The sequence below is a fragment of the Desmodus rotundus genome, chromosome 6, assembly GCF_022682495.2.
Source record: "Desmodus rotundus isolate HL8 chromosome 6, HLdesRot8A.1, whole genome shotgun sequence".
In the NCBI taxonomy this organism is placed as follows: domain Eukaryota; kingdom Metazoa; phylum Chordata; class Mammalia; order Chiroptera; family Phyllostomidae; genus Desmodus; species Desmodus rotundus.
Window position 1 is genome coordinate 65124254 of NC_071392.1, and position 24719 is coordinate 65148972.

The 24719-nt window shown below is 37.9% G+C and overlaps 1 protein-coding gene across 5 annotated transcripts in view; it reads right to left on the reverse strand.

Moving 5' to 3' along the window:
• Positions 1–263: 263 nt before the first annotated feature.
• The window catches only part of CTTNBP2 (cortactin binding protein 2), a 167944-nt gene continuing 143488 nt past the window's right edge, over positions 264–24719 (reverse strand). For 4 of the 5 annotated variants that reach the window (XM_053926408.2, XM_053926407.2, XM_045191482.3 and 1 more), the window contains 7 exons: positions 21333–21511; positions 18560–18765; positions 18016–18201; positions 7736–7799; positions 6195–6327; positions 5037–5138; positions 264–599 (listed from right to left, as the gene is read on the reverse strand). In XM_053926408.2, the coding sequence (XP_053782383.1) occupies positions 354–599; positions 5037–5138; positions 6195–6327; positions 7736–7799; positions 18016–18201; positions 18560–18765; positions 21333–21511 (1116 nt within the window). In that variant the 3' untranslated portion in view covers positions 264–353. The remainder of the gene's footprint in view (positions 600–5036; positions 5139–6194; positions 6328–7735; positions 7800–18015; positions 18202–18559; positions 18766–21332; positions 21512–24719) is intronic. The other variant, XM_053926409.2, reaches the window with a different exon arrangement.

Sequence of the window (24719 nt, forward strand, 5' to 3'; positions counted from 1 at the left end):
CATGGATTTTCTTAAATATATACATATATACAGATATACAGTACACGGACAGTTTTGTCTTAATACCCCCTGAACATGTTGATTAAAACTATTACAATAATTCTATTCCACAACTACTAGGAAAGTTGGCATAACTTCTTGATATTGAAGTTCAATCCTACAGAACTGAAAAAAAAAAGCAACAAAATGTTGGTTATAAATACAGTCTTTACAAAAACTTGAATAGTGGTCCCGCACTCATACTTCATATTACCATGAAAATATTTTATTCATTTAAAGGTATTTACATCTTGTTGTCCATGGTTTATGTTTGAAATATATTGAAGTTAAGAGAGAGAATATTGTAGGCAGGCCTATTTGTTAGGTTTTTCTACTTGTTCATTTTTGTGTAAATTCCAAATCTCTTCTTTTGAGTTGTTGTTTATTTCTATTTGCCTTGTATTACTGCTGCTGCTGCTTCTTTTGGTGCTCTGGGAACACTGTGTAACTTTACTTCTAGGAACAGGAAGAAAAGATTTAACTCTTAAAACACCCAACTCTGTCTTTGATTTACTGTTGCTGCATTCCATAGTTTGATGGCTGCTGAGAGGACTGACCTCCTGTGAGAGAAGAAAAACAAAGGACAAGTGTCAACATTTGACAGTGTTACCAACTTTTAATATCAGCCCTAACCCTTCCTCTTCTCTCTATCTGAGTACCCATGTGGGAGTTTCTCCCGAAACAAAGTTCAAAAGACAATGGAGAGAAGAAGTTGAATGATTAACTTCCTAAAGACGTAGTGATTTTCATCAGGCTCTTTGTGGTGTCAGAAAAGTGAGATACAGGAGTCAGTGAAGCAAGGGCCAAAGAGTCTGGGATCTCCTCACCAAGAGAAGCTTCAAAGAAATTATCAAACTGGGCCGACTATTTGTAGGCAGCTGTACAAATCAACTGTATCACCTACCTTTTCTGAGTGAGTCACCTAACTTTTCTGTTTTCTACTTCCAGATCTGTAAACTAAAAATTGGACTAAAATTCAATAATAATCAACAAAACTTTTTGATCATTAATTTTAGGATGAGCACTGTGCTAGGTGCCTGGCATACAGCAGAGAACACAAAAGAGAAACATCCTTGCTCTAAAGGTGCCCACGTAGTGATGGAGGTCCTGTGCAGCAACGCCATGATTAGGTGCCTCCAAATCTTCCGGGCTTGCTCTCACTGCTCCAGTGTCTGTTTCAGAACTCTTGCGACCATCTGGTCCATGTCTCTTTTTTCCCCACAAGGAAACTGAGCATTGGATAGGTAAGATGATCTGCCCAGAGTCACACAGTGATGAAGCTGGCACAAGGCCTCAGGCTCCCAACTTTTACCCAAGGTGTCTTCCCCTATATTGTGTTAAACTCCACCAACTAGCAACCGTGAAGTGACTTGCTGAGTGAGCTGCTCCAAATGCCTCTGAAGCAGTTGACATTGATTACTTTCCTTAGTTTTAAATTTAAAAGTAATAACACAACCAAACAGCAATGTGATCTTTAAAAGATTTAAAATGTAAAACTAGAACTTAAAATACTTAATGGAAAGTAACAATTGTCCTTAGTTGATAGTTGGATTCTCCTGGGTGTCTTCTTAAATCTGTAAAATGTGACTGGCTCATGGGCCTGGTAAGGCCAATCCCAATTTGTAATTTGGTCTAAAACCAAATTCAACACACAAAGAATTCGGAAGACACAACATGTTATAATAAGGATAACAGCTAATGAGTACATAGAACTCAGGAGGAAGAGAGGTGGGTGAAACTATAAAAAATTTTGCTGCAGTCTTTGACCCTCTGGAAATCAAAGGTAGTGCCATGTCCCAGGCAGAGCGAAGGCAACACACGGTGTGCTGTTTGCTTGTCTGCCACTTCATGTGCATCATGAAGGCAAGGGGGTTGCATCTTTATGATCGGAGGCAGGTAATGCTCATGTGAACTGAAGTACCAGGCAGCACCAGTAACAGCTAAAAACGTGGTTGGGGTTTTGAAGCTGGGCATGGACATGTGGGCTGAATCAGTCCTCAGAGGTATGAGGACAGGGCACGTGAGCGTAGAGAATCACTTGCTGAGTGAGGCTAACAATTCAATTCAGGACTGAGAGTGTAAGAATAGGGCAAATGACTGACACACACAGCAATGTTCCTGACACTCTGGCAGCCAAGCACAGGTTTTGAGGTGTTTTTCCCACAGCTAAGAAGTACCGGAGCCTGGGACCAAGAAAGTTAAGGGTGTTCACTGCTTCCTGAGCTAAAACCCAAGAGTTCTCTGTGTTAAACACATACGGTTACTATCAATGTTGTGCATACTCAGCTCAAAGAAAACCAGTTTGTATAGCAAGGCAGTGCCCACTAGTAGTCTTAAAGAAATATTATAGCTATTCATTCATTCATTCATTCAATATTGAACATCTGTTGGGAGCTAAGAGGATGCTATAATTTCTGCTCTCGAGGTGGAAAAGTAGGGGGCAGGAAGGAAAATGCTGTAGGGAAGACGGCATTGGAAATGGCGCTTCAAGGACGTGTAGGATTGTGACAGGTGAAGAGGAGCGAAAGGGTTCCATGGGTAGGAGAAAGGGTGGACAGACATGGAGAGATGTAGGGTTTGGGAATAGTAAATTACATCTAAAAATAAGTTACATGCAGGTATATCAACCCCTCTAAAGATACATTTGAGAGGAAAGGAATGGGGTGGAAAATAAGGATGACAGATCAGAGCTTTGTTTTAGAGTCATGGGTCTAACGAAGCCCCAGCTCCACCTAAGAACCACCAGGGAGCAAAACTCCATTGCCCAGGTTGCACCTCAGATGAATTAGATCAGAACCTTTAGGGAACATGGGCCAAGCACTGGGGAATAAAAAAATATCCTAAAGTGGACTTGCTTATGTAACCAAAGATAACTTTTGCTTTAGGGGGATTAATTTGCATTTTCATGAGAAGAAAACATTTGTTAGTATCTGCTTTTTCTATTGACAATTTAAACATGTGTGTATTATTTTTCTAATTTAGAAGGGTTGCTAACATGCCACACAATTAATAAACCCCACTACATTCTGTTACTGCTGTAGCAGTAAGGAACTGTATCGTGCGTGACAAATGAAGCCAAGGAGGGTAATTTACTGATTGTGTTCTAGTGTATAATGGTGGCTGCCAAGCTCCTCTAGGGCTACACAGGATAAATGATTTCAAGTAAGCCAGAGAGCTCTTACTTCTAAAGGGAATTACTTCCTGATAACAGAAGAAACTGGGCATCTGACCAAGAAATGCCAGCTGAGGAGAGAAAGGGAATGAGCTTGCCAAATGGTCAGAAGGTTGCCAAGGGAGTGCTATTTTGCCCTCTGCTGGCAGCTTCTGGGAAACACATGTTCTAGCCATTGGGGAAGTCCCTCCTAATGTGGTTCCATCAAATCACATTTCAACAAGCACATGGTTCTTTTTTTAAGAGCCCAGAGAGTATAAAAGGACGCATTTAAAAAAATATCCCTTTTAAAACAAAGCTGCTCTGAGCTTCCCAGAACTTATCCCCCTTTCAGTACTATTTTTTTATGGGTAGTACCTTACTGTAGCAACCAAACATGTTTATGTGACAGAGAAGTAGGGGTACAAAACTGTCTCCATTCGACATGTAAACAAAAGCAGCTGGTCACTACCAGTCAGCATTTTTATATAGAAAGTGACTTAGCCCTGCAGAAAACGGTGGCTCATTGTTCCCCTTCCTAGACCTTCATGGCTCCTTTCACTGACTATTCCACAAGGAATCCTGAAGAGCGGTCCTGGAGGCCCAAGAAATGTGCTCTGAGCCAAAGCTCAGGGACAGTTCCTGAACAAAATATTCTCCAGCCAGAATTCTCAGTAGTGACCCCAGGTCACCTCCTTTCATCCTCCCTTACATGCTCTCTAAACTATTCTGTGCTTCTAAACTGTTCCCAACTGAAGAAAGAAAAAGCAGACATGATGGAGTGGCCAGAAAGGTAATGCTCATCTTCACAGATAGTCATGTCATGTATTTTTATGTGGGATCTGTCTTGCCAATACCTCCCGGCCTCCACGTCTTTCCCCAACATATACAACTCACACAGTTTCACATAGAAGTCATCAGAACTGAAACCTCACAAAGCAGTGAGAGAACATGGACCCAGGAGCTCAGGGCTCTCAGGTGATCAGATAAGGATTAATAATTTAATGGTCTCACCACATTCACTTTATAATCCTGCTCTCTGCATTCCCCCCCACAGGTCTCTGAGCCACCATGGGAGGGGAGGAGAACAGGATGTGAACCCCACTGACACGGCTTGGTGAGCAAAACATACAATACTAAATGCCTCTATGAAATCTGCATCCTCACAAAGTAACTACTGGATAAGATAGTTTTATTGTTTCTCTTCACCCAGGTGCACCATGCTGGTCCATCTTTTGGAATTTACTAACCAATTGCAGAAGTTATTTTGAGAGGTTAATGACGAAGTCTTTTGGAATTCTGGCTCTTCAGTTTGACATTCTGACTTGTTTTTAAAGGAAAGCCTCTCACTGAGACATGCATGTTAGGGCAAGTTAAGAAACTAAACTAAAAAGGAGAACTTCTTAACATATAAAAGATCTTTATGTTATCACTCAGCCCTTTGCTGTAATTAACTCCAAAATTCCAAAATGCAGGAAATCTTAAAATTTCTCAAATGAAAACCTACACATTTTAAAATGGAACAACCAAGAAGACACAAATTACATTGTTTCCAGTTTTGGCATACACAAATGAAGACCTCAAAAGACACCTAAAATTCTGGGGTAAAGTTTTAGTTATCAAATAGAAAGTTAAAAAATAGTAATTCTTTTCTGGTTATTTCTAGCTATTATCCAAACAAACTTTCTAACTTTGCTTAACTAATGAACACATTTATCTTTATTCTATTTCTTATTTCACAGTTGTGGTTTAAAAATATTTTGTTATTTACACCGAAAAAAGATTTTTGAAGTCAATTCCAAAGCAATTCCTGTTTGCTTGATTTTGGAGGCAAAGGAACACTTACTTTTTGTGACACTGGCATTCCTAGATTATTAACAGTTGCTGAAAATGTAGGGTTGTTTCCTGGACTATGAAACCTCCTTAGATCATCCCTGGAATCAGCAATCTGGGAAATACAATTAATCAAGTCATGTTTTCACAGTTACACTGTGACACACTAAGGCATTATTTAAAATCACTGTGGAAAACAAGCACTAAAAGTGTTAATTTTCTCTTCTTCCCTGACGTGCAGTAGCTCTATAGAATGTATCCTCAAGTCTTGTACTGTTCACATAGCAGACTTGAAGTCTTCCTGTGAACAGCAAGTGCATGAGAAACAGCCTTTAAGGGAAGAGAATCTACTTTAAAGTCAGAAGGACATGAGCAGATGAGCCCTATAAAAAATCAGTTGGCAAAAAAAGAATATAAAAATTGCAAAATTTTAATCATTACCTTATTTTTCCAGTCGATAAGTGTTTTAGTTCATTTTCAGAAGGTTAAATGAGATAGGCTATTTGGCCCTAGAGATTATGACTTGCCAAATGAAATAGTTGAGATCTTTCAGTGGGAGCTGCACAAGTTATGCTCCCTTTCAAAAAAAAGGTATTTATCAAAGAAGTTTGGTCCAATTTGCTGCAGATAGCATGCAGAAACAGGTTGAACTTGATGCCACTAATGCTTTGAGATTTTGGGTCACTGATTCCCATACCTGTATCTCAGTTTTCACAGCATAAAGACTATGACTAGAGGCATTATATAGGCCAATTACTTTTCTTATTTGTAAGCAAAGTTGTTGCTGTTGCTCTGTCTTTGCTCTCAAAGATAGCTGCCAAAGCTGGGAAGACAAAAAGAAAAAAGCCTGACCAACCCAACTGAAGTTTACACCAATGCTGTCCAAAGGTGTTGGTGTGATTTGGGCTGATCTAAACATGCAATTTTAACTTCACACTTTTCAGAGGAGTCTAAAAAAGCAAGCTGTGCTTAAATGGAAATCCCTTATTGTATAAATGATATTTGGGAAGAAAGGGCTTTTCTAAGCAGGGTTAGCGTCGTTCTGATCTGGAGCATTAACCATGCTATTCCATAAGGATCGTTTTTCAGGGAATGAACATTATGATGTGGCTCCAAGACTTCCTGCTGTTAGGTGGGGCCATTTAACGTCCCCCTAATTCATACTGCTTACCTTGCTTATATCTGATTCAGATTTGCTGGAGCACATACTCTGAAGTTCCTTGACAAGGTCTGCTTCATCATCTGAATCCAGACAGAGTCTTTGATCCAAGTTCAACGTCAACGACAGATCATTCTCTAAAGACCTAACACAAAGTTCAGAAAAGAGTTTTTAAAGTGAGAGCCACCATCCAATTCCCAATATGGAAATCTAGACATTATACCTTGTTTTAACTTTGGCATGCAGTAGAAAAATTGTTTTAAAAATCCTTTAAATGTCATTTACTATAACAACCCACTTTCATAAGATTTTTGATAACTCTTACTCAACTCAACATTCTCAATAGGATAAAATTTTATTCACAAAGAAGTCCACTTTGACCTAAAACATTCCTGTCTCCTTACTCTTCCCTTTCTTCTCCATCTATAAGGCTAAATAAAGCTAAGACACCACATACTCTGTGTCATAGGGGACAGTATGATAATGGAGCAAATATGAATTTCAAACTTAGCTCAACCACTTACTAGCAATATGGCCATGGGTCAGGTTTATTTTAACACTTCAGTTTCTGGGTTTGCTTCTGTAATGGATTCCTTATATGTGAATTATAGAGTTACTGGGAAAATTATATACATAACGGATCTAACGGTGGGCCTCGCAGGAAGAAGCATATGGTGCTGTTTCCTTTATCACCTTTCTCTTCAACCTCCTCGCTTCTGTAATTCAGTGAACCAGGGACAGGGTCTTAAATGTTACCTGCCAAGTGATAGACCACACAATTTAATGGGCTACAATGGGGAGGTAATGGCAAACTGCCCAACATTTCTACTCTATGATCAACCAAATCATTGTTTACCTCAAAATTTGTAAGCTGAATAGATGGAACTGGAAAGCATTATGCTAAGCGAAATAAGCCAGGTGGTGAAAGGCAAATACCATATGATCTCACCTTTAACAGGAACCTAATCAACAAAACAAACAAACAAGCAAAATATAACCAAAGACACTGAAATTGAGAACAGGCTGACAGTGACCAGAGGGGAGAGGGGAGGGGATTTCAGGGGAAAAGGGTGAAGGGCTTGTAGGAACAATTATAAAGGACACATGGACAATAATGGGGTGGGGGTGGGTAGAAATGGGAGAGAGGTGGGGAGGGCTGGGGGTTAGGCTGGGGTGGGGGGAAAAGGCAGAAAACTGTACTTCAACAACAATAAAAAAATTTGTAAGCTGAAATAAACAACAGTAAGAACACAGGAAAAAATATTATTAGTTTAAACATTTAAGACCTAAAAGCAAACATCATACTATGTTTCTGTAAATCTAGCATTAAAAATATCAGTCATTTGAAGCCTGTTTAAAATGCAAAACACAGGATTTTACATACTTATGTCAAATGTATTACTAATAATTTTCAAGTTTGATAAAATAAAGCTAATAATATTCTAACCTTTTCAACAAATTGCTTTTTAAAACATTTTATTAACAGTATAATAACTGTACAACTAATAATGAGAGTGTTGTTCACTCCAAGTTAATCTGAAAAGGGAACTTACTTTTGTTTTGACAGAGAAGCGTTCCTGTTACAATTCAGCTGTGATATAGTCATATTTTTGATACCTGCAAGGAAAATTGTAATCATTTCAAAAAAAATGAATCATTGTCGTCCCTGTGCATCTTGAACTCTGTATTTAAAAGAAACACTTTCATATTGTTCTTGGATTGAATCCATCTCTTGACAGGTTTTGCTCAGAGCAGTGGCTCCAGATGTAGCTTCCTGCACAGCCACTGGGGGAAGGTCCTTGTGTATTTTCACAACTGTATTAAGCCCAGCTAATACCACCTGAGGCTGAGTTCAGGATCCCGAATTTTGCTTTTATCACTAGCCCCTGTTCTCATTAGTCAAGTCCCTATGTCCCTACCTTTGCCTTCCAGACTGACCTCATAAGTCAAGTGCAGTTTCTGACGTATGGACCCCCATAATGTATCACAGTGCGGCATTCGTAGTGCACTTGCAGAAATTCAACTTTTTAACTGCTGTGCATTATACAGAAAAGAAAATATGAACAGTATACAAAAGATACAAAACAGAAACTATCAGATTGCATTGCTTGCTAAATATATTGATTGTATCAGTTATATATACACACAAATGCATAGGTTTGTATGTATTAGTCATGATATAAAACGTACTTCTCACTGTGGGTTATTGTCAAAAGTTTGAGAAAATAATGTTATAAACCATTTCAGACTCCAAAAAAGTCTGTTTGTATAATATACTAAATTTTATAAGCACATTTAAACATTTAGTTGCTTTTGAGTGAATTCTAAAATTGTACGAAAATTTTTAGTACAACTTCTCTCTAAAGAATAATTTTAAAAATTTTTGAAGATTTTATTTATTTTCAGAGAGAGGGAAAGGGTGGGAGAAAGACAGAGGAATATCAGTTTTTGAGAGAACTTCAATCAGTGGCCTCTTGCATGCTCTCAGCTGGGGAGCTGGCCCACAACCCAGGCATGTGCCCTGACTGGGAAATGAACTGGCAACCTTTTTGGTTCCCAGGCCAGTGGTCAATCCACTGAGCCACACAAGCCAGGGCATGAGTAATTTTGAAAAGTAAACTGAATTTAATATATCCTCATTAAAAGAAGATAATCAGAGATAATGTCTCTAGTAGTTTCTTTACCTGTACTTTTGTCATTATTGTCAGAAAGCATTGACTAGTGGCTTTTTTAAATTAATGAAAGTGCCTAGGCTTCCAGAATCCTGTGACCTAACATCATGCCTTTCTGTTTTAGGTCAGGAAAGAAAGAGGCTGTGTCTTTCCTAACTTAATGACCTTCCATGGTGATCTGCATGGAAAGCAAAGTGGTTCTTATTTTGATATTCTTTTAACAATGGTATAAAAAAACCCAAATCAAGTCCAATGTTGTTATAATCCTATACTGAATGCAATTATCGGAAAAAATTATTGTTATAAAAAATACAATAACCATAGAGATATGTGAATCTTTGGTTCACTCATCTAACCACGATATGTGGTTAAAATTCATGGTCAACGAATTTTACTTTGTAAAATTAGTTTTTAGATTTTATAAATGTTTAAATTGAAATCTATGTAAAATATGGTTGCATATAATTTTATTAATCTTTCAAATAAGGTTTCATGTTTCAAAGAATATCTTAATGACATTATATCAAATAGTTTAAACTATAAAATAATTATTAAAATGTAAATAAATTTAAAATCATTTATAATTCAGTTTTCTGAGTTAGATATATGTCCATAATATTACTTTAAATTTATATTCATTTTATTGATTTTGCTTGTCAACAAGTATATATCTTGATAATTATTATTTAGGTAATTACTTAGCTCAACAAAGAAGCTGGTCCTAAACCCTATAGAAATTGTAACAAACTTAGAAATGATGGCAAAGAGACTGGATGGGTGTTCACTTATCTGGGTGCTTAGGGATTATTACAGGTGCCACAGGATTCGGGTCACATGCACTGAAGAAAACAGCATTAAACTGGCAAGAAACAAAAACATGGGCAGTAGAATCCTATGTCTCCAGGAGGGGATTTTGAGCAGGCAGCAAGGGTTTCTGAACCTCAGTTTTGTTATCTGTAAATGGAGATAATAATCCTTATATATGAACTCCTTTGCATACTATAATGGGATAAACAAGGAAAAGGTATAATTCTTTAATCCTTGCTACAGAAAGTTGTCTGGGGAGTCTCTGTGTTACACTGGGGGACTTTATTCTCTGACTCTAACATTCTTTGGGAAGTAATGGCAAGATCTTGAGGTCAGAATATATCCTGTTATAAATACATACAACAAAAAAAGTGTAAGTAAAACTCTCATTTTATTCAGTTACTCTCCATTTAGCCCCTAAAAAAAAAGTAGTCATGGATTTTCAAGACAGCAGTGGAATAGGTGGACCTTACTCTCACATCATCCCAGAACCAAACTGGAAATACATTAAACTGGGAAACAAGCACCCTGAATTACCAACTAAAGACCATCTGAAGAAGAGACTTAAATCGAAGGAAAGGAAGAAGAAGCCACAGCGAGACCACTTCAAACATGTTGGGCTGGCATAGACAGTATCTCCCAGGGGATTACGTCAGTCCCTTCCAAGAGGCCAGCTTCAGACAGTGTTGGAGCAGGGTTCAAGAAGCATCACAAATAGCATATCCAAAGGGAGATCACAGCAGGCACTAAACTCTGCTAAGACAAACTCCACTATTTTCTTTTTTCCTTGCTTTTCTTATTTTCCATTTCTTTTTTTTTCCTTTTTCTTTTCTATTTCTCTTTTATTCTTTCCTTTTCTTATTCTATTTTTCCATTTTTTCTTATTTCTTTTCATATTATTTTCTTCTCTTATCCTGTTTTTCTTTTCCTATAGCTCTTTACATTTTTATTTACTGAGTCTTTTTTTCATTTTCCTATCTTTGTTGTTTCTGGTTTTTTCTTTTATTTTGTTTAGTTTGCTTTGCTTTGCTTTTGTCAGAACCTGTACAGCTACTTGCACACCATGGTGGGGGTTCAGCCTCCCCACCAGCCAGACTGAAGGTCGATCCCACCCACAAACAGGCCAACAGTAATCAAGACCCAATTATAGCAGGAAGCTCATATAACCCACACAAGAAACATTCCTAGACACCAGCTCAGGAGATGAAGGAGACCACCAATGGATTCCACAGGACACCAACCACATAAGGCTACCCCATTAAGACTGGGAGTCATTGCAGTTCTATCAAATACATAGAAAAAAAAACCCACAAAGAGACAGCCACAATAGTGAGATAAAGAAACAATCCCAAATAAAAGAACCAGAGGAATCTCCAAAAAAAAAGAGCTACATGAAATGGAGGTAAGCAATTTATCAGATATGGAGTTCAAAATAATGGTTCTAGAGCTGCTGAACCAGCATGAAAGAGGATACAGAAAAGGAACCAATTAGAAATGAAGATTAACATATCTGACATCAAAAATACACTGGAAAGAATAAAAAGTAGGTTGCATGAAACAGGGGCTGAATCAGCAATTTGGAGACAAAGTAGGAAAAAACACCCAATCAGAGCAAAAAAAGAAAAAAGAATTAAAAAGAATAAGGATACTTCCATGATCTTGGTGATTACAAATAACCCTGCAATGAACACAGGGATGTTTATGTTATTTTTAATTAATATTTTGGGTCCCTTTGGATATATCCCCAGAAGTGGGGTCACTGGGTCAAAGGCGGATCCATTTTTAATTTTTTGAGGTGTCTCCATATGGTTTTCCACAGTCACTGCACCAATCTGCATTCCCACCAACAATGCACTAAGATTCCCTTCTGTCCACACCCTTGCCAGCTCTTGTTTGTTGACTTATTAAAGACAGCTGTAGGGAAAACGGAGTCAGTCAGGCTCCCTCACTCGGATGTCCAGGTGACTGTGACTTAGCAGTATTTATATAACCTTGAGTATGGGCCAGAATCAAGCTCTGTTATATAATATTTTGGCGCCCTGCTGGTTTTGTGTGCACTGAGTATATAAGGGAGTTGGGACTTCCTGCCGTGTGACATGCAGCTTGCAGCATGTGTGGATCGCCCCACCACAGAATAAAGGCATGCCAGGCATTCCCATGGCTCTGTGAATTTTCTTCTGTCTGCCCAAATCCCGTCTGAACCTACCTGGCCTTGAACGGCTGCAAGACAATAGCTGTTCTGTCAGGTGTGAGATGGTATCTCATCGTGGTTTTAATTTGCATTTCTCTAATAATTAGTGATGTTGAACATATTTTAATATATCTATTAGCCAATTTCCTCTTTGGAGAAGTGTCTGTTCAGGTCCTTTGCCCCATTTTTTAATTGGGTTGTTTGTTTTTTTGGTGTTGAGGTTTGTACATTCTTTATAAATTTTGGATATTAACCCCTTAACATATGTATTGGCGAATATGTTTTTCCATTCTCTGAGTTGTCTTTTTTTTTTTTGTGGATGATTTCCTTTGCTGTGCAAAACCTTTTTAGTTTGATGAAGTCCCATTTGTTTATTTTCTCCTTTGATTCCCTTGCCTGGGGAGATATATCTGATAAAATACTCCTACGAGCAATGCCTGAGATTTTGTTGCCTATGTTTTATTCTATGATTTTTATAATTTTGGGTATAACATTTAGGTTTTTGTGTCTATCAGCAGGTGATTGGATAAAACAACCATGAGGAATTTACACAATGGACTACTACTCAGTCATAAAAAAGAAGAAAATTTTACCCTTTGAGACATTGTGGATGGACCTAGAGAGCATAATGCTAAGTGAAATAAGGCAGTCTGAGAGACAAATACCGTATGATCTTACTCATATGTGAATCTAATGAACAAACTGAACTAACAAGGAAAATGGAGATAGATTTATAGGTGGAGGGCAGGATGATATCTAGTGGAGGGAGGGTAGAGGGACTGAGCAAAAAGGTAAAAGAACACATGGACATGGACAACAGTGTGGGGATTGCTGGGGGGAGGTGTGTATAAGGGGACTAAATGGTAATGGGAGACTAAATTATAATAAAGATCAAATTAAAAAAGAATAAGGATAGTTTAAAGGAACTTTGGGACAACACAAAATGTACCAATATCCTCATTATAGGGTACCAAAAGGGGAAGAGAGCAAGGGATCAAGATCGTATTTGAAGAAATAATGACTTAAAACTTCTCTAATTTTGTAAAGACAAAAAGACACACAAGTCCAGGAAGCAGAGAGAGTCCCAAATAAGATGAACCTAAAGAGGCCCACATCAAAGGGCAAATTTAAAGAGAAAGAATCTTAAAAGCATCAAGAGAAAAGAAGTTAATTACTTACAAGGGAGATCCCTTAAGACTGTCAGCTGATTTCTCAACAGAAACATTTCAGGTCAGAGGGGTTGGCATGAAATATTCAAAATGATGAAAAGCAAGACCTATAAGTAAGACTACTTTACCAAGCTAGGCAATCACTTAAAATTAAAGGAGAACTAGCTTCCCAGTCAAGAAAAAGCTAAAGGAGTTTGTTAGCATCAAACCAACTTACAAAATTATAAAATGGCCTACTTGAAGAAGAAGGTGGGAGAGGAGGAGGAAGAGAGAAACTAACAAAAAGAAGCTAAGGTAAAAGAATAAAATGGCAATAAGTGTAATCCTACCAGTAATCACTTCAATGTAAATGGCTTAAATGCTCCAACCAAAGGCATAGGTTAGCTGTATAAATAAGAAAGCAAGACCCAAATATGCTGTCTACAGGGACCTGCCTGAGAACAAAGCATACACACAGACTAAAACTAAAGGGATGGATTCAAGATATTTCACTGAAATAGAAATGAAAACTGGGGTAGCAATACTTATATCTGACAAAACAGACTTTAAAACAATGGCTCTATAAGAGACAAAGGGACATGGTATAATGATAAAAGGAACAATCCAACAAGAGGATATAACTGGTAAATATTTATGCTCCCAACATAAAAGCACTTAAATATATAAAACAAATCTTGATGGACATAAAGTGAGAGATTGACAATAATATAGTCAGAGTAGGGAAATTTAACATGGAATTGACATCAATGGATAGATTTTCAAGAGAAAATCAACAAGCAATCTTGAGAAAGAAGAACAAAGTGAGAGGTCTCACAATACTTGAGAGGCTATTGAAATCAAAACAACCTGGTACTGGCATAAGAACAGGCATGCAGAAAATTGGAACAGAACACAGTTCAGAAACCAACCCACACCCATATGGTCAATTAATATTTGACAATGGAGGCAAGAACATATAATGGGGTAAACAGTCTCCTTAATAAATGGTGTTGGAAAATTTGGACACACAAAAAAACTAGACTACCAACTTACACCATACACAAGGATAAACTCAAAATGGATAAAAGACTTAAATGTAAGTCAAAACCATAAAAATCCTAGAATTTGAAAACATAAGCAGTAAAATCTTAGATATCTCTCGGAGGAATATTTTTGCTGATATGTCTCCTAGAACAATGGAAATAAAAAAATAAACAAATGCAACTATATTAAATTAAACTTCTGCATAGGAAAAGAAACCATCAACAAAATGAACAGGGAATCCACTTTATGGGAAAATGTATTTCTCAGTGATACCTGTGATGAGGGTTAATATCCCAAATATGTAAAGAACTGATATAACTGAACACCAGGAAGACAAATAATCCAATTAAAAATGGGCAAAGAAACTAAACAGACACTTCTCCAAAGAAGACACACAGATGGCCAAAAAGATGGCCAAAAGACATTTGAAAAATGCTCAGGGTCACTAATCATCAGAGATGCAAATTAAAGCCATAATGAGATATAGCACCTTACAGCCACCAGAATGACTACCACCAATAAAGCAACAAACCACAAGTGCTGGTGAGGATGTGCACAAAAGAGAACCTTAACGCTCTGTTGGTGGGAATGCAGACTGATGCAGCCACTGTGGAAAACAGTATGGAATTTCCTCAAAAAATAAAAAATGGAACTGCCTTTTGACTCAGTGATACCACTTCTGGGGATATATCCTAAGAATCCCAAAACACCAGTTTGAAAGAATATATGCACTCCTGTGTTCAAAGAAGTCTTATTTATAACAGCTAACATATGAAAATAGCCCAAGTGCCCACCAGTAGATGAGTGGATAAAAATGCTATAACACATTTACACAGAGGAATATTAAGTGGCCATAAAAAGGAGGAAAGCTTATCTTTTGCAACTGCATGGATGGATATGGAGATTATTATGCTAACTATAATAAGCCAGTCAGAAAAAGGCAAATACCATATGATCACACTTATATATGGTATCTAATGAACAAAATAAACTGACAAACAAAATATTAGAAACAGGCATAGATACATGGAACAGACTGACAGCTTTCCGAGAGGAGGTGGAGAGGAGGGACTGGAGGAAAGAAGGTGAAGGGATTAGTCAAAAAATATATATGTACAATCCATGGACACAGACAACAGTGTGGTGATGGCCAGAAAGAAGGGAGAGTAGGAGGTGGGAAGAGGGGGGCAAAGGGGGACAATTGGGATATCTGCAATAGTGTCAATAATAAAAATAAAGGAAAAGAAAGATGACATAGCAAATACTGGAGAAGATGTTGAGAAAAGAAAACCCTTGTGCAGTACTGTTAGTAGGAATGTGAACTGGTACAGCCACTACAAAAAACAGTATGAAGGTTCCTCAAAAAACTAAAAACAGAGCTAACACATGATCCATCAATCCCACTTCTGGGTATATATTTGAAGAAAATGAAGCCATTATCCCAAAAAGATATCTTCACCCCCATGTTCACTGTAGCATTCTTTACTACAGCCAAGACATGGAAACAACCTAAGTTACCATCAAGAGATGAAGGATGAACATTATAAATATAATATTTACATAAAAAACGGAATACTATTGATATATATATAGTATATACATATAATGGAATACTATTCAGCCTTAAGAAGGAGGAAATTCTGCCATTCTGCCAACAACATGGATGGCTCTTGAGGGCATTATGCTGAGTGGAGTGAGTCAGAGAGAGAGGGATGAGTTCTGTATGACCTCACTTATGTGTGGATTCTCAAAAAACCAAACTCATAGAAACATTGTGATTACCAGAGGATGGGGTAGGGTGGGGAAATTGGATAAAGCTGGCTAAAAGGTACAAACTTCCAGTTATAAAATAAGTAAGTTCTGGGCATTTAATATACAATAGGATGACTACAGTTAATACTATAATGTAGCCCTGGCTGGTGTAGCTCAGTGGATTGAGAGCGGGCCTGAGAACCAAAGGGTTGCTGGTTTGATTCCCACTCAGGGCACTTGCCTGGGCTGCAGGCCAAGTCCCCAGCAGGGGGTGTGTGAGAGGCAACCACACATTAATGCTTCTCTTCCTTTCTCTTTTCCTTCCCCTCTCCCTAAAAGTAAATAAATAAAATCTTAAAAAAAATACTGTTATCATATAACTCAAAGTTGCTAAGAGAGTAAATCTTAAAAATTCTCATTACAAAAAAAATTTGTAACTATGTGAAGGGGTAGATGTTGACTAAACTTATTATTGTAATCATTTTGTGTTATATATGTGTATGTATATATATATATCTGAAATCATTATGTTGTACAGTTCAAACTTTTCAATGATATGTGTCAATTATATCTCCATAAATACTAGACATAAACAGTAATACATAAATGAATGGGTACGGCTGTGGTCCTAATAAATAGACCCTTGGTCTACTAGATCATCAGTTAATCAATGTATATGTATCTTATCTTAAAATTTCCACATAATGTGATATCTGAGAAAATATTTTCAATTTCATTATTTTTCCAAAGGGATATAAAGTACAGCATTTGGAATATAGTCAATAATATTGTAATAACTTTGTATTGTGCCAGGTGGGTATTAGATTTACCAAAGGGATCACTTTGTAAGTTATATAAATGTTTAACCACTAGGCTGTATACCTGACACTAATATAACATTGAATGTCAACTGTAATTGAAAACTAAAGAATTTAAAAAGTAGAGAAAAAAAGAAAGTCAGTCAGTCATAATTTACTAACACACAGTTGAGGTAATTACAAAACTCCAGCATGAATTAATATGGTTAAAAGCCACATTAAATTTTTAATAAAAATTAACAAAATACAAGCTAAAGTATGAGTATTAAGGAACAAAGTGTTTTATGTTCTTTTTTTAAAAAAATATTTTATTTATTTTTAGAGAGGGGGGAAGGGAGGGAGAAAGAGGAGGACAGAAACATCAATGTGTGGCTGCCTCTTGAGCGCCCCCCTACTGGGGACCTGGCCTGCAACCCCGGCATATGCCCTGACTAGAAACCAAACCGGCAACCCTTTGGTTCTCAGGCCAGCGCTCAATCCACTGAGCCACACCAGCCATGTTTTATGTTCTTAAATTTCAGGCATCATGTTCTCCTATTTAGAAATCCCACTCTATACACTTGGCATATAGTGACGCAAGACAAAGCAGTTGGAGGTGGTTCCTCAAGGCCTAAAACTAATTACATATATCAGAAATCCACCATGCATATGATGTTGGAACATCTTTTCATTCTTACTCAAGTACAGATTTCCTTTAGGAAGGACATTCATAATGTGTATAATTCCTGATTATCCTGTTATCAAAACCAAAAGAAATAGGTCTAACACCAAAGATAGATGTGTTATATCTCCTTTGTGAAAATGAAAACTTACGTATTTCTTTTTTTATAAATGACATCCCATTATATAGATTCTGTTTAATGATTTATTAGAATGGAAACTCTGTGAGGGTTGCTGCTTTTAGTGCTTTATTTCCGTTGCCTAGAATGGTACCTGGCAAATGGTACACATTAGATATGAAAAAGAAATATGTAAAACAGATTCACTTAAAAAGGCCTCAGCTGGTATCAAATATGTCTATACACATACCTTTAAAAATTTAAGGTTGACTTAAGGATGGCACATAAATGGAAAGAAATATGCCAAAGTGCAATTATTGAATTGCAAAAATTTAATTGTGGACACCACAAATGTCAAGTTAATTTTCAAAAGACCATTAACATGGTAAAGATAAATTTAATATCAGAATTCTAGTATGAAAAATTATTTTCAGTTAGGGAGCTCCCAAGTATTTTTGGAAATGTACCTACTATGTACTTTTATTCCATGAAAACGTGATTTGAGATACTCAGAATTTTGTTGAATGCAGAGTGAAAAAAAATTAAAAGAAAAGCACATTTGCATTGAGAACCTAGACCTTGAGTGCCCAGGTGCCTCTAGGTGGCATGACAGCCCCCTTACCTTTCTCACTCAGAACTGGCTTGTTCCAGGCAGGTGAAGACAAACGGCCAGACTTCTTGCGAGGACTGGTGCTCACCTTTCTCCAGGCACCACTCTCTCCTTTCTTCTTGCTGCAACTGTTGTAACCCGAAACAATGCATAAAGGGAAACTTCCTCCTTTGAAATCAGCTGTATGCTGGTCCAGCTCTGAAACAACACAAATCACATTTTGCCAAAAAGAAGGCAGTGATAATGCAGTTTCACAGTGTCAAGCAAAATGCACATTTCCAATTCTCAAAGAAGGAGACTCTTCAAAATCGTAGGCCTACTTAATATTGAAGCAGGAATTTTGTGAACCAGCACACTTCACTTGGAGTTCTCAAATTTAAACATTAGCCAGTAATTACAAAACAGACAGTTCTAGAGCAATGGTATGAAATGTTCATTAATGCTGAGATAATTTCTCTAGTTACAAGGAGAAAAACCAGAGCTCCCTAATAACAAATTTAAACAAGTTTTACGTAAGAGTGCAACTTCCCTCTGCTCCCAGCACTGACTCACATACCTGCTCTCTGGAGGGGACAGCCACGCAGAACAGCTTTATTGAGCAAGATACTGAGAGCAGCTTTAACCACAGCCTGCTGTCCTTGGCTAGGGTGCTTTTTAGCAGTTGTTTGCACAAGGCTAGGGTGTCTTTTCACAGAGGCTCTTGCCAATATTGCTTCTTGAACTCTGGGTGCAATGACAGCATTCCATAGTTTACACATCCACCTTGCAAGAGAGGGGCAGACACAGTTAGGACCAGGCCTCTCAGAAGTTACAGACAAGTCTACAAAGGTACAATTTGAAGACTGTAGAAAAAATGTAAGTTTTTCTAAAAATATGCTATTTTTTCCAAGTAGCTCTGGAACAAGTGTAATTATTCAACCTCAAAGTAGTTTGACTTTGCCTCAAAAATACAATCTATTTCAAATGAAACTGATTACCCTTCCCTCTCCTTTTGCTTTATATGATCCTTGAGAGCACAAATCAATGCTTGAGTGTGTGTTGGATGAATGCATGAATAAAACACATGGAAAGATACTTATTTCACTTTGGGTGGTGAACACAATGCAATATACAGATGATATATTATATAACTGTACACTTGAAACCTACATAATTTTATTAGCCAAAATCACCCCAATACACTTAATAAGACTTGTTTAAAAAGACATGGAAAGATAAATTTACAGACAGAAGAAGTCTGGAAAAAATGTTTCCTGAAAGTTTGTGTTTAAATAGCTTAAACTTATTTGCCTTATTTCCTTAATAAGAAACATATACTTTAATAATTCTGAAATTGAGATACATCTAAGAATCACTGGCAAATTAAACACTGCCCCAAGGCAAGGGCTCAGTGTCTGCACTCAGGTGGGCTTAGCCCTGCAGATGGGACAGGTCAACGAGCCTCAGGCGGACCGTTGCATTAATAGCTAACTATAGCAGTGGATCTTAAGCTCAAGTTTGGAGTACCCAATACCAATTAAAATTCCTTAAAAAGTTACATTTTGTTTTAGCCTTAAAAAACAGTTAACAAGATTAAAGGTATAGGGACAAAATCACATCTCCCAGAATAGGAAAGTTTTCAAAGCTATTAGGCAGTGGCATAAACTTTTTATGACTGTTAAAACTTGCCCCAGCTGGTGTGGCTCAGTGGATTGAGTGCCGGCCTGTGAACCTAAGGGTCACCTGGCCGGGGGTGGGAGGGTGGGGGTGAGGGGGTAGTAAGGGGTGCCTGAGAGGCAACCACACATTGATGTTTCTCTCCCTTTCTCCCTCCCCTTCCTTCTGTCTAAGAAAAATAAAATCTTAAAACATTGCACACTAAAAAATTGACTTTTAAAACTTACCCATGTATCAAGCATCTATCTACTGCAAACTTCTTTGTTACTGTCTAATGATATGTAATTCAAGAAAAAAAAGAAACTACAATAGAAAATACAAAAATAATCTGGTGTTCTACCATGTGAGTCAAACTTGCACAGTTACTCTAAAAGTGCTAAAGGGGTAAAGATGATAAGCTTTGTTTAAAAAAATAGCAGTTCCTTAATATGGCTGTTGGGAGACAATTCTCCATGACACATCTGCACATTGCGTGTCAGCATGTGTTCCACACTACCTTTTCAAGGATGTTAGTAGAGCACACAGACTTGAAGATGGACCCAGTGTCCCTTTCTGGAGCTGAGGGCAGGTTTGTTTCCTGACCAGGATGATGAAAGTAATGTCTCCTTCCAGGGAAAACGGTGGGCAGATCTGGCAGCAATCCCTTTAGAAGCGTGGGGATGCCCAGGCTCGAGGTCTACAGCTGTTGATGCAAATCCAGCATCCACCTGGGTCACTATGCATCACACAGGGGAATGTGAGGAGCTAGGGGAACCAATGAAATGTGAAGCCCAGGCTGGGGCTGTGATACGAGTGATAAAGTCCTTGGCCTCTGATCCAACAACCTGACCTTGGCTTGCAAACAGAGTACAAATCTCAGAGCTTCTTCAGGTCTCTACAATGACTGTGCTCCTGACAGGAAAGGCCAACATTGGATCCTAAAAATCTTGAGGCTCTGGGTGTGAAAAGGGTTAATTTAATTGTAATACTGATTTAAAAAAGGGCATAATTATATGCATAAATGTGTTTCTGCTCTTTAGTAAGAGAATGCTGTGTATATTTTAACAATGATTCTTCCTCCCCACTCCCAATTACCTGTAATTAAATTGAGTTTGTCTTATAATAAAGAAGATATAATATTTGTATTCCATTTTCCAAAATGGATTTCTTCCCTGGATGCTAGAAATCGCAGAATAAAACCTAACAGCTACTCACAGAACCCTTACTAAGCTGGATTGTGACCATTTTTTTCTACCTTTCAATTTCCTCCTGATTTTTGATTTCATTAACTGTATTGTTTATATGTCTGTTCTCATAAGCTGCTACAAAGAAAAGCATCATAAGTACATAAGTCTCATTAATATACAAGGAAGTTTTGAATTCACCAATAGAATATAAGGGTTTGGTTCTGGTTATGGGATACTTGACCAAATTTCTCATATGGGCCTTCCCAGGAGACACTGTACAGCCAGTCACACATGACGTTGATGAGTTTTGTAAGAGAGGGAAACTGCTATCTAGTTCTTAGTAAAAAACAGTTCCCTTAAGAGTTACCCAACAGACAAGTCATGGTTTCCTCTTGACACTTCATATCGATAACAGAAGGTGGCTGTCAGCATTCTCACTCTCAAAAAGAAACCCAAGTTGGCCATGGCTCTATTTTAAAAAGGCAAATAAAGAGAAATGACACTTACTTCACTGTCACTTGGGCATGTCCTGGGACTACAGGGCAAGACAGGAAATACTTTGGCCCAAGAAGTGCTTCAGGTGTGCCCAAGCGGGCCAGGCAGGAGTTGAGCTGGTGCCAGACGGCCAGGGCCCAGGCGACTGTCTTGCACACGGGGTCGCAGGGAGAGGGCACCTGACCTCTGAACTATAGACAGGGAGGCAGAACACAAGGGCTTGATTTAGAACAGTGCTTCTCTCCCTTTTGTTTTTAACAGTCCAAAATTAAAAACAAACACATTTAAAACTACAAAACAAAAATGTAGCTGAATCAGATTTTATATTCACTTGATGTAGTTGAAGGAGGGATAATATCTCAAGTGTCATCATGAGATACAGACCTGTAGCCCCTTATATGAACTAGAAAGGTTCAGACATAATGGAGCAATAAGTAGGTTAAGGAAACACCTTGGATGAATTCTTAAACATCAATTCTGGAAGAAATCGTTGTTCACCTGTATGTAAAAGACCTCATAGCATCTTGCATATATGTGCTCGTAAAAGGATTTTTGAATTAATGAAATAAAAAATAACATTAAATATTTTCATATTTTGGGTGATGAGATCCACATGGTACGTCTGGATCTGTGGCATGTTCACTTGTATTGATTTAATTTCCCTAGCTAAAATGCTAACTTCCTTAAAATGTACACAGCTCTGCTGATAAAAAGAAATTTATCTATCTTTTCTTTTTAGAATTTACTATCATATTAATAGATGTGGAAAAAGCATTCGATAAGGTATAGCACCCATTTATGATGAAAACACTCAGCAAAGGGGGATTAGAGGGAGTATACTTCAACATAGTAAAGGCCATATATGAGAAACCTACAGCCAACATCATACTCAATGGGCAAAAACTAAGAGCTTTCCCACTGAGATCAGGAACAAGATAAGGATTCTGCTTTTACCACTTCTATTCAATGTAGTATTGGAAATCCTAGCCACAGTGATCAGACAAAAAAACAGAAACTAGGAAAAAATTCCACTTACTATAGCAACAAGAAAAATAAATTACCTAGGAATAAACCTAACCAAGGAGGTAAAGGCCTGTGCTCAAAAAACTACACTAAAGAAAGAAATTAAGGAAGACACAAATAAATGGAAGCATATATCATGTTCATGGATTGGAAGTATTAATATCAAAATGGCCATACTACCCAAAGGAATCTGTAGATTCAACACAATCCCAATTGAAATATCAACGACATATTTCACAGATACAGAACAAACACCTCAAAAAATTATATGGAATCATAAATGACCCCAAATAGCCTCAGCAATTTTGAAAAAGGAGAACAAAGTAGGAGGGATCACAATAACTGATATCAAACTATATTGCAAGGTCACTGTAATCAAAACAGTCTGGTACTGGCATAAGAATAGACACATAGACCAATGGAACAGAAGAGAGAGTCCAGAAGTAAACCCATATCTCTATGGTCAATTAATACTTGACAAAGGGAGCTGAAGCATAAAATAGAGTAAAAATAGCCTTTTCAACAAATAGTGTTGTAAGATTTGGACAGCTACATGCAAAAAATGTGAAACTCAACCTCCAACTCACACCACACACAAAATTAAACTCAAGGTGGATAAAAGACTTAAATATAAGTCACGACACCATAAAAGTCCTAGAAGAAAACATAGGCAGGGAAATTTCAGATATCCCACACAGCAATATTTTCACTGGTACATCCCCAAGAGCAAGGGATATAAAGGAAGGAATAAACAAATGGGACTACATCAAACTAAAAAGCTTCTGCAGGGCTGAAGAAAACATCAACAAAATGGCAAGGGAACCAACTGTATGATACCTGTCTGATCTCCAAACCTGATGAGGGTTTGATCTCCAAAATATATGAAGAACACACACTACTCCACTCCAGGAAGACAAACAATTCAATTAAAAAATGGGCAAAGGACCTGAACAGATACTTTTCCAAGAAGGACATACAGAGAGCCCAGAGACATATGAAAAGATGCTCAACATCACTAGCCATCAGAGAGACACAAATCAAAACCTCAGTGAGATACCACTTCACACTGGTCAGATGGCCATCATAAACAAATCAACAAATAACACGTGCTGGCGAGGTTGTAGAGAAAAGGGAACCCTATTGCACTGTTGGTGGCAATGCACACTAGTGCAGCCACTCTGGTAAACAGTATGGATTTTCCTCAGAAAACTAAAGATGGAACTGCCTTTCAATCCAGTGATTCCACTGCTGGGACTTTACCCTAAGAACCCTGAATCACCCATAGCAGCGTTATTTATAATAGCCAAGAGCTGGAAACAGCCTAAGTGCCCATCAGTAAATGAGTGGAGCAAAAAAACTGTGGTACATTTACACAATGGAATACTATGCAGTAGAAAGAAAGAAGGAGCTCCTACCCTTCACAGACAGCATGAATGGAACTGAAGAGCATTATGCTATGTGAAATAAGCCATGTGGTGAAAAGACAAATACCATATGATCTCACCTGTAAGTGGAATGTAACCAACAAAACAAACAAATGAGCAAAACAGAACCAGAGACTTGGAAATAACCAAAACAGTGACCCCAGGGGAGGGGGAAGGGGCATAATGGCAGAAAGAGGAGGAAGGGGTGAGCAAAGGAACAAGAACAGGATTCATGGGCATGGATAATGGGGGGGAATTGACTGTGGGAGTGGGGGGAGGACAGGGTAGGGGTGAGCAGTGGTGAAAAAGGTATAACTGAACAATAAATTAAAAAATTAAGAATAAATAAAAATCTGTCATGATCTTTACCTCACCTTTTTGGCTATTGGCTGAAGTCATACAAGGGTTGTGCTCTGTTCACAAGTATGTATTTATGACCAGGCAACTGACTTTAACATAGCTTGTGTTTGAAGATTTCTCTGATTAAATTAAGAATTCCAGACATTACTTAAATGACTAATGGCAGGCACTGTTCACTGAATTACCAAAGCCATTCCTACCCCACCCTTTTGCCTCCATCTACCTCCTCTGACCCCCACACCCACAAATGCATGTCCATTCTCATCCTCTATGTAGCACAACAGACACAATTTTGTTCAACTACCTGATGGAGAGTTTTGATCTAAGAAAGGTAGGTCTGGGATAGTCTGGACTGAAGGGGTGGGCATGAAACCAATTCTGGTTAATGAAACATTAAAGGAAGTCTTATGTTTCTGGGAGTTTCAAAAAAAGATGCTTTCCTCCCCCAGAAGAAGACTGATAACACTTTTCACCCCCGTAGTACCCTGCTTCCTGCCTTTGAACACGTTTGTGTGAGTATGTGGTGCCTGAAGTCCTGCAGACAGACATTCTGCAATCTTGAAGGCAGAGGTCACAAGAGTCCCGCAGACCT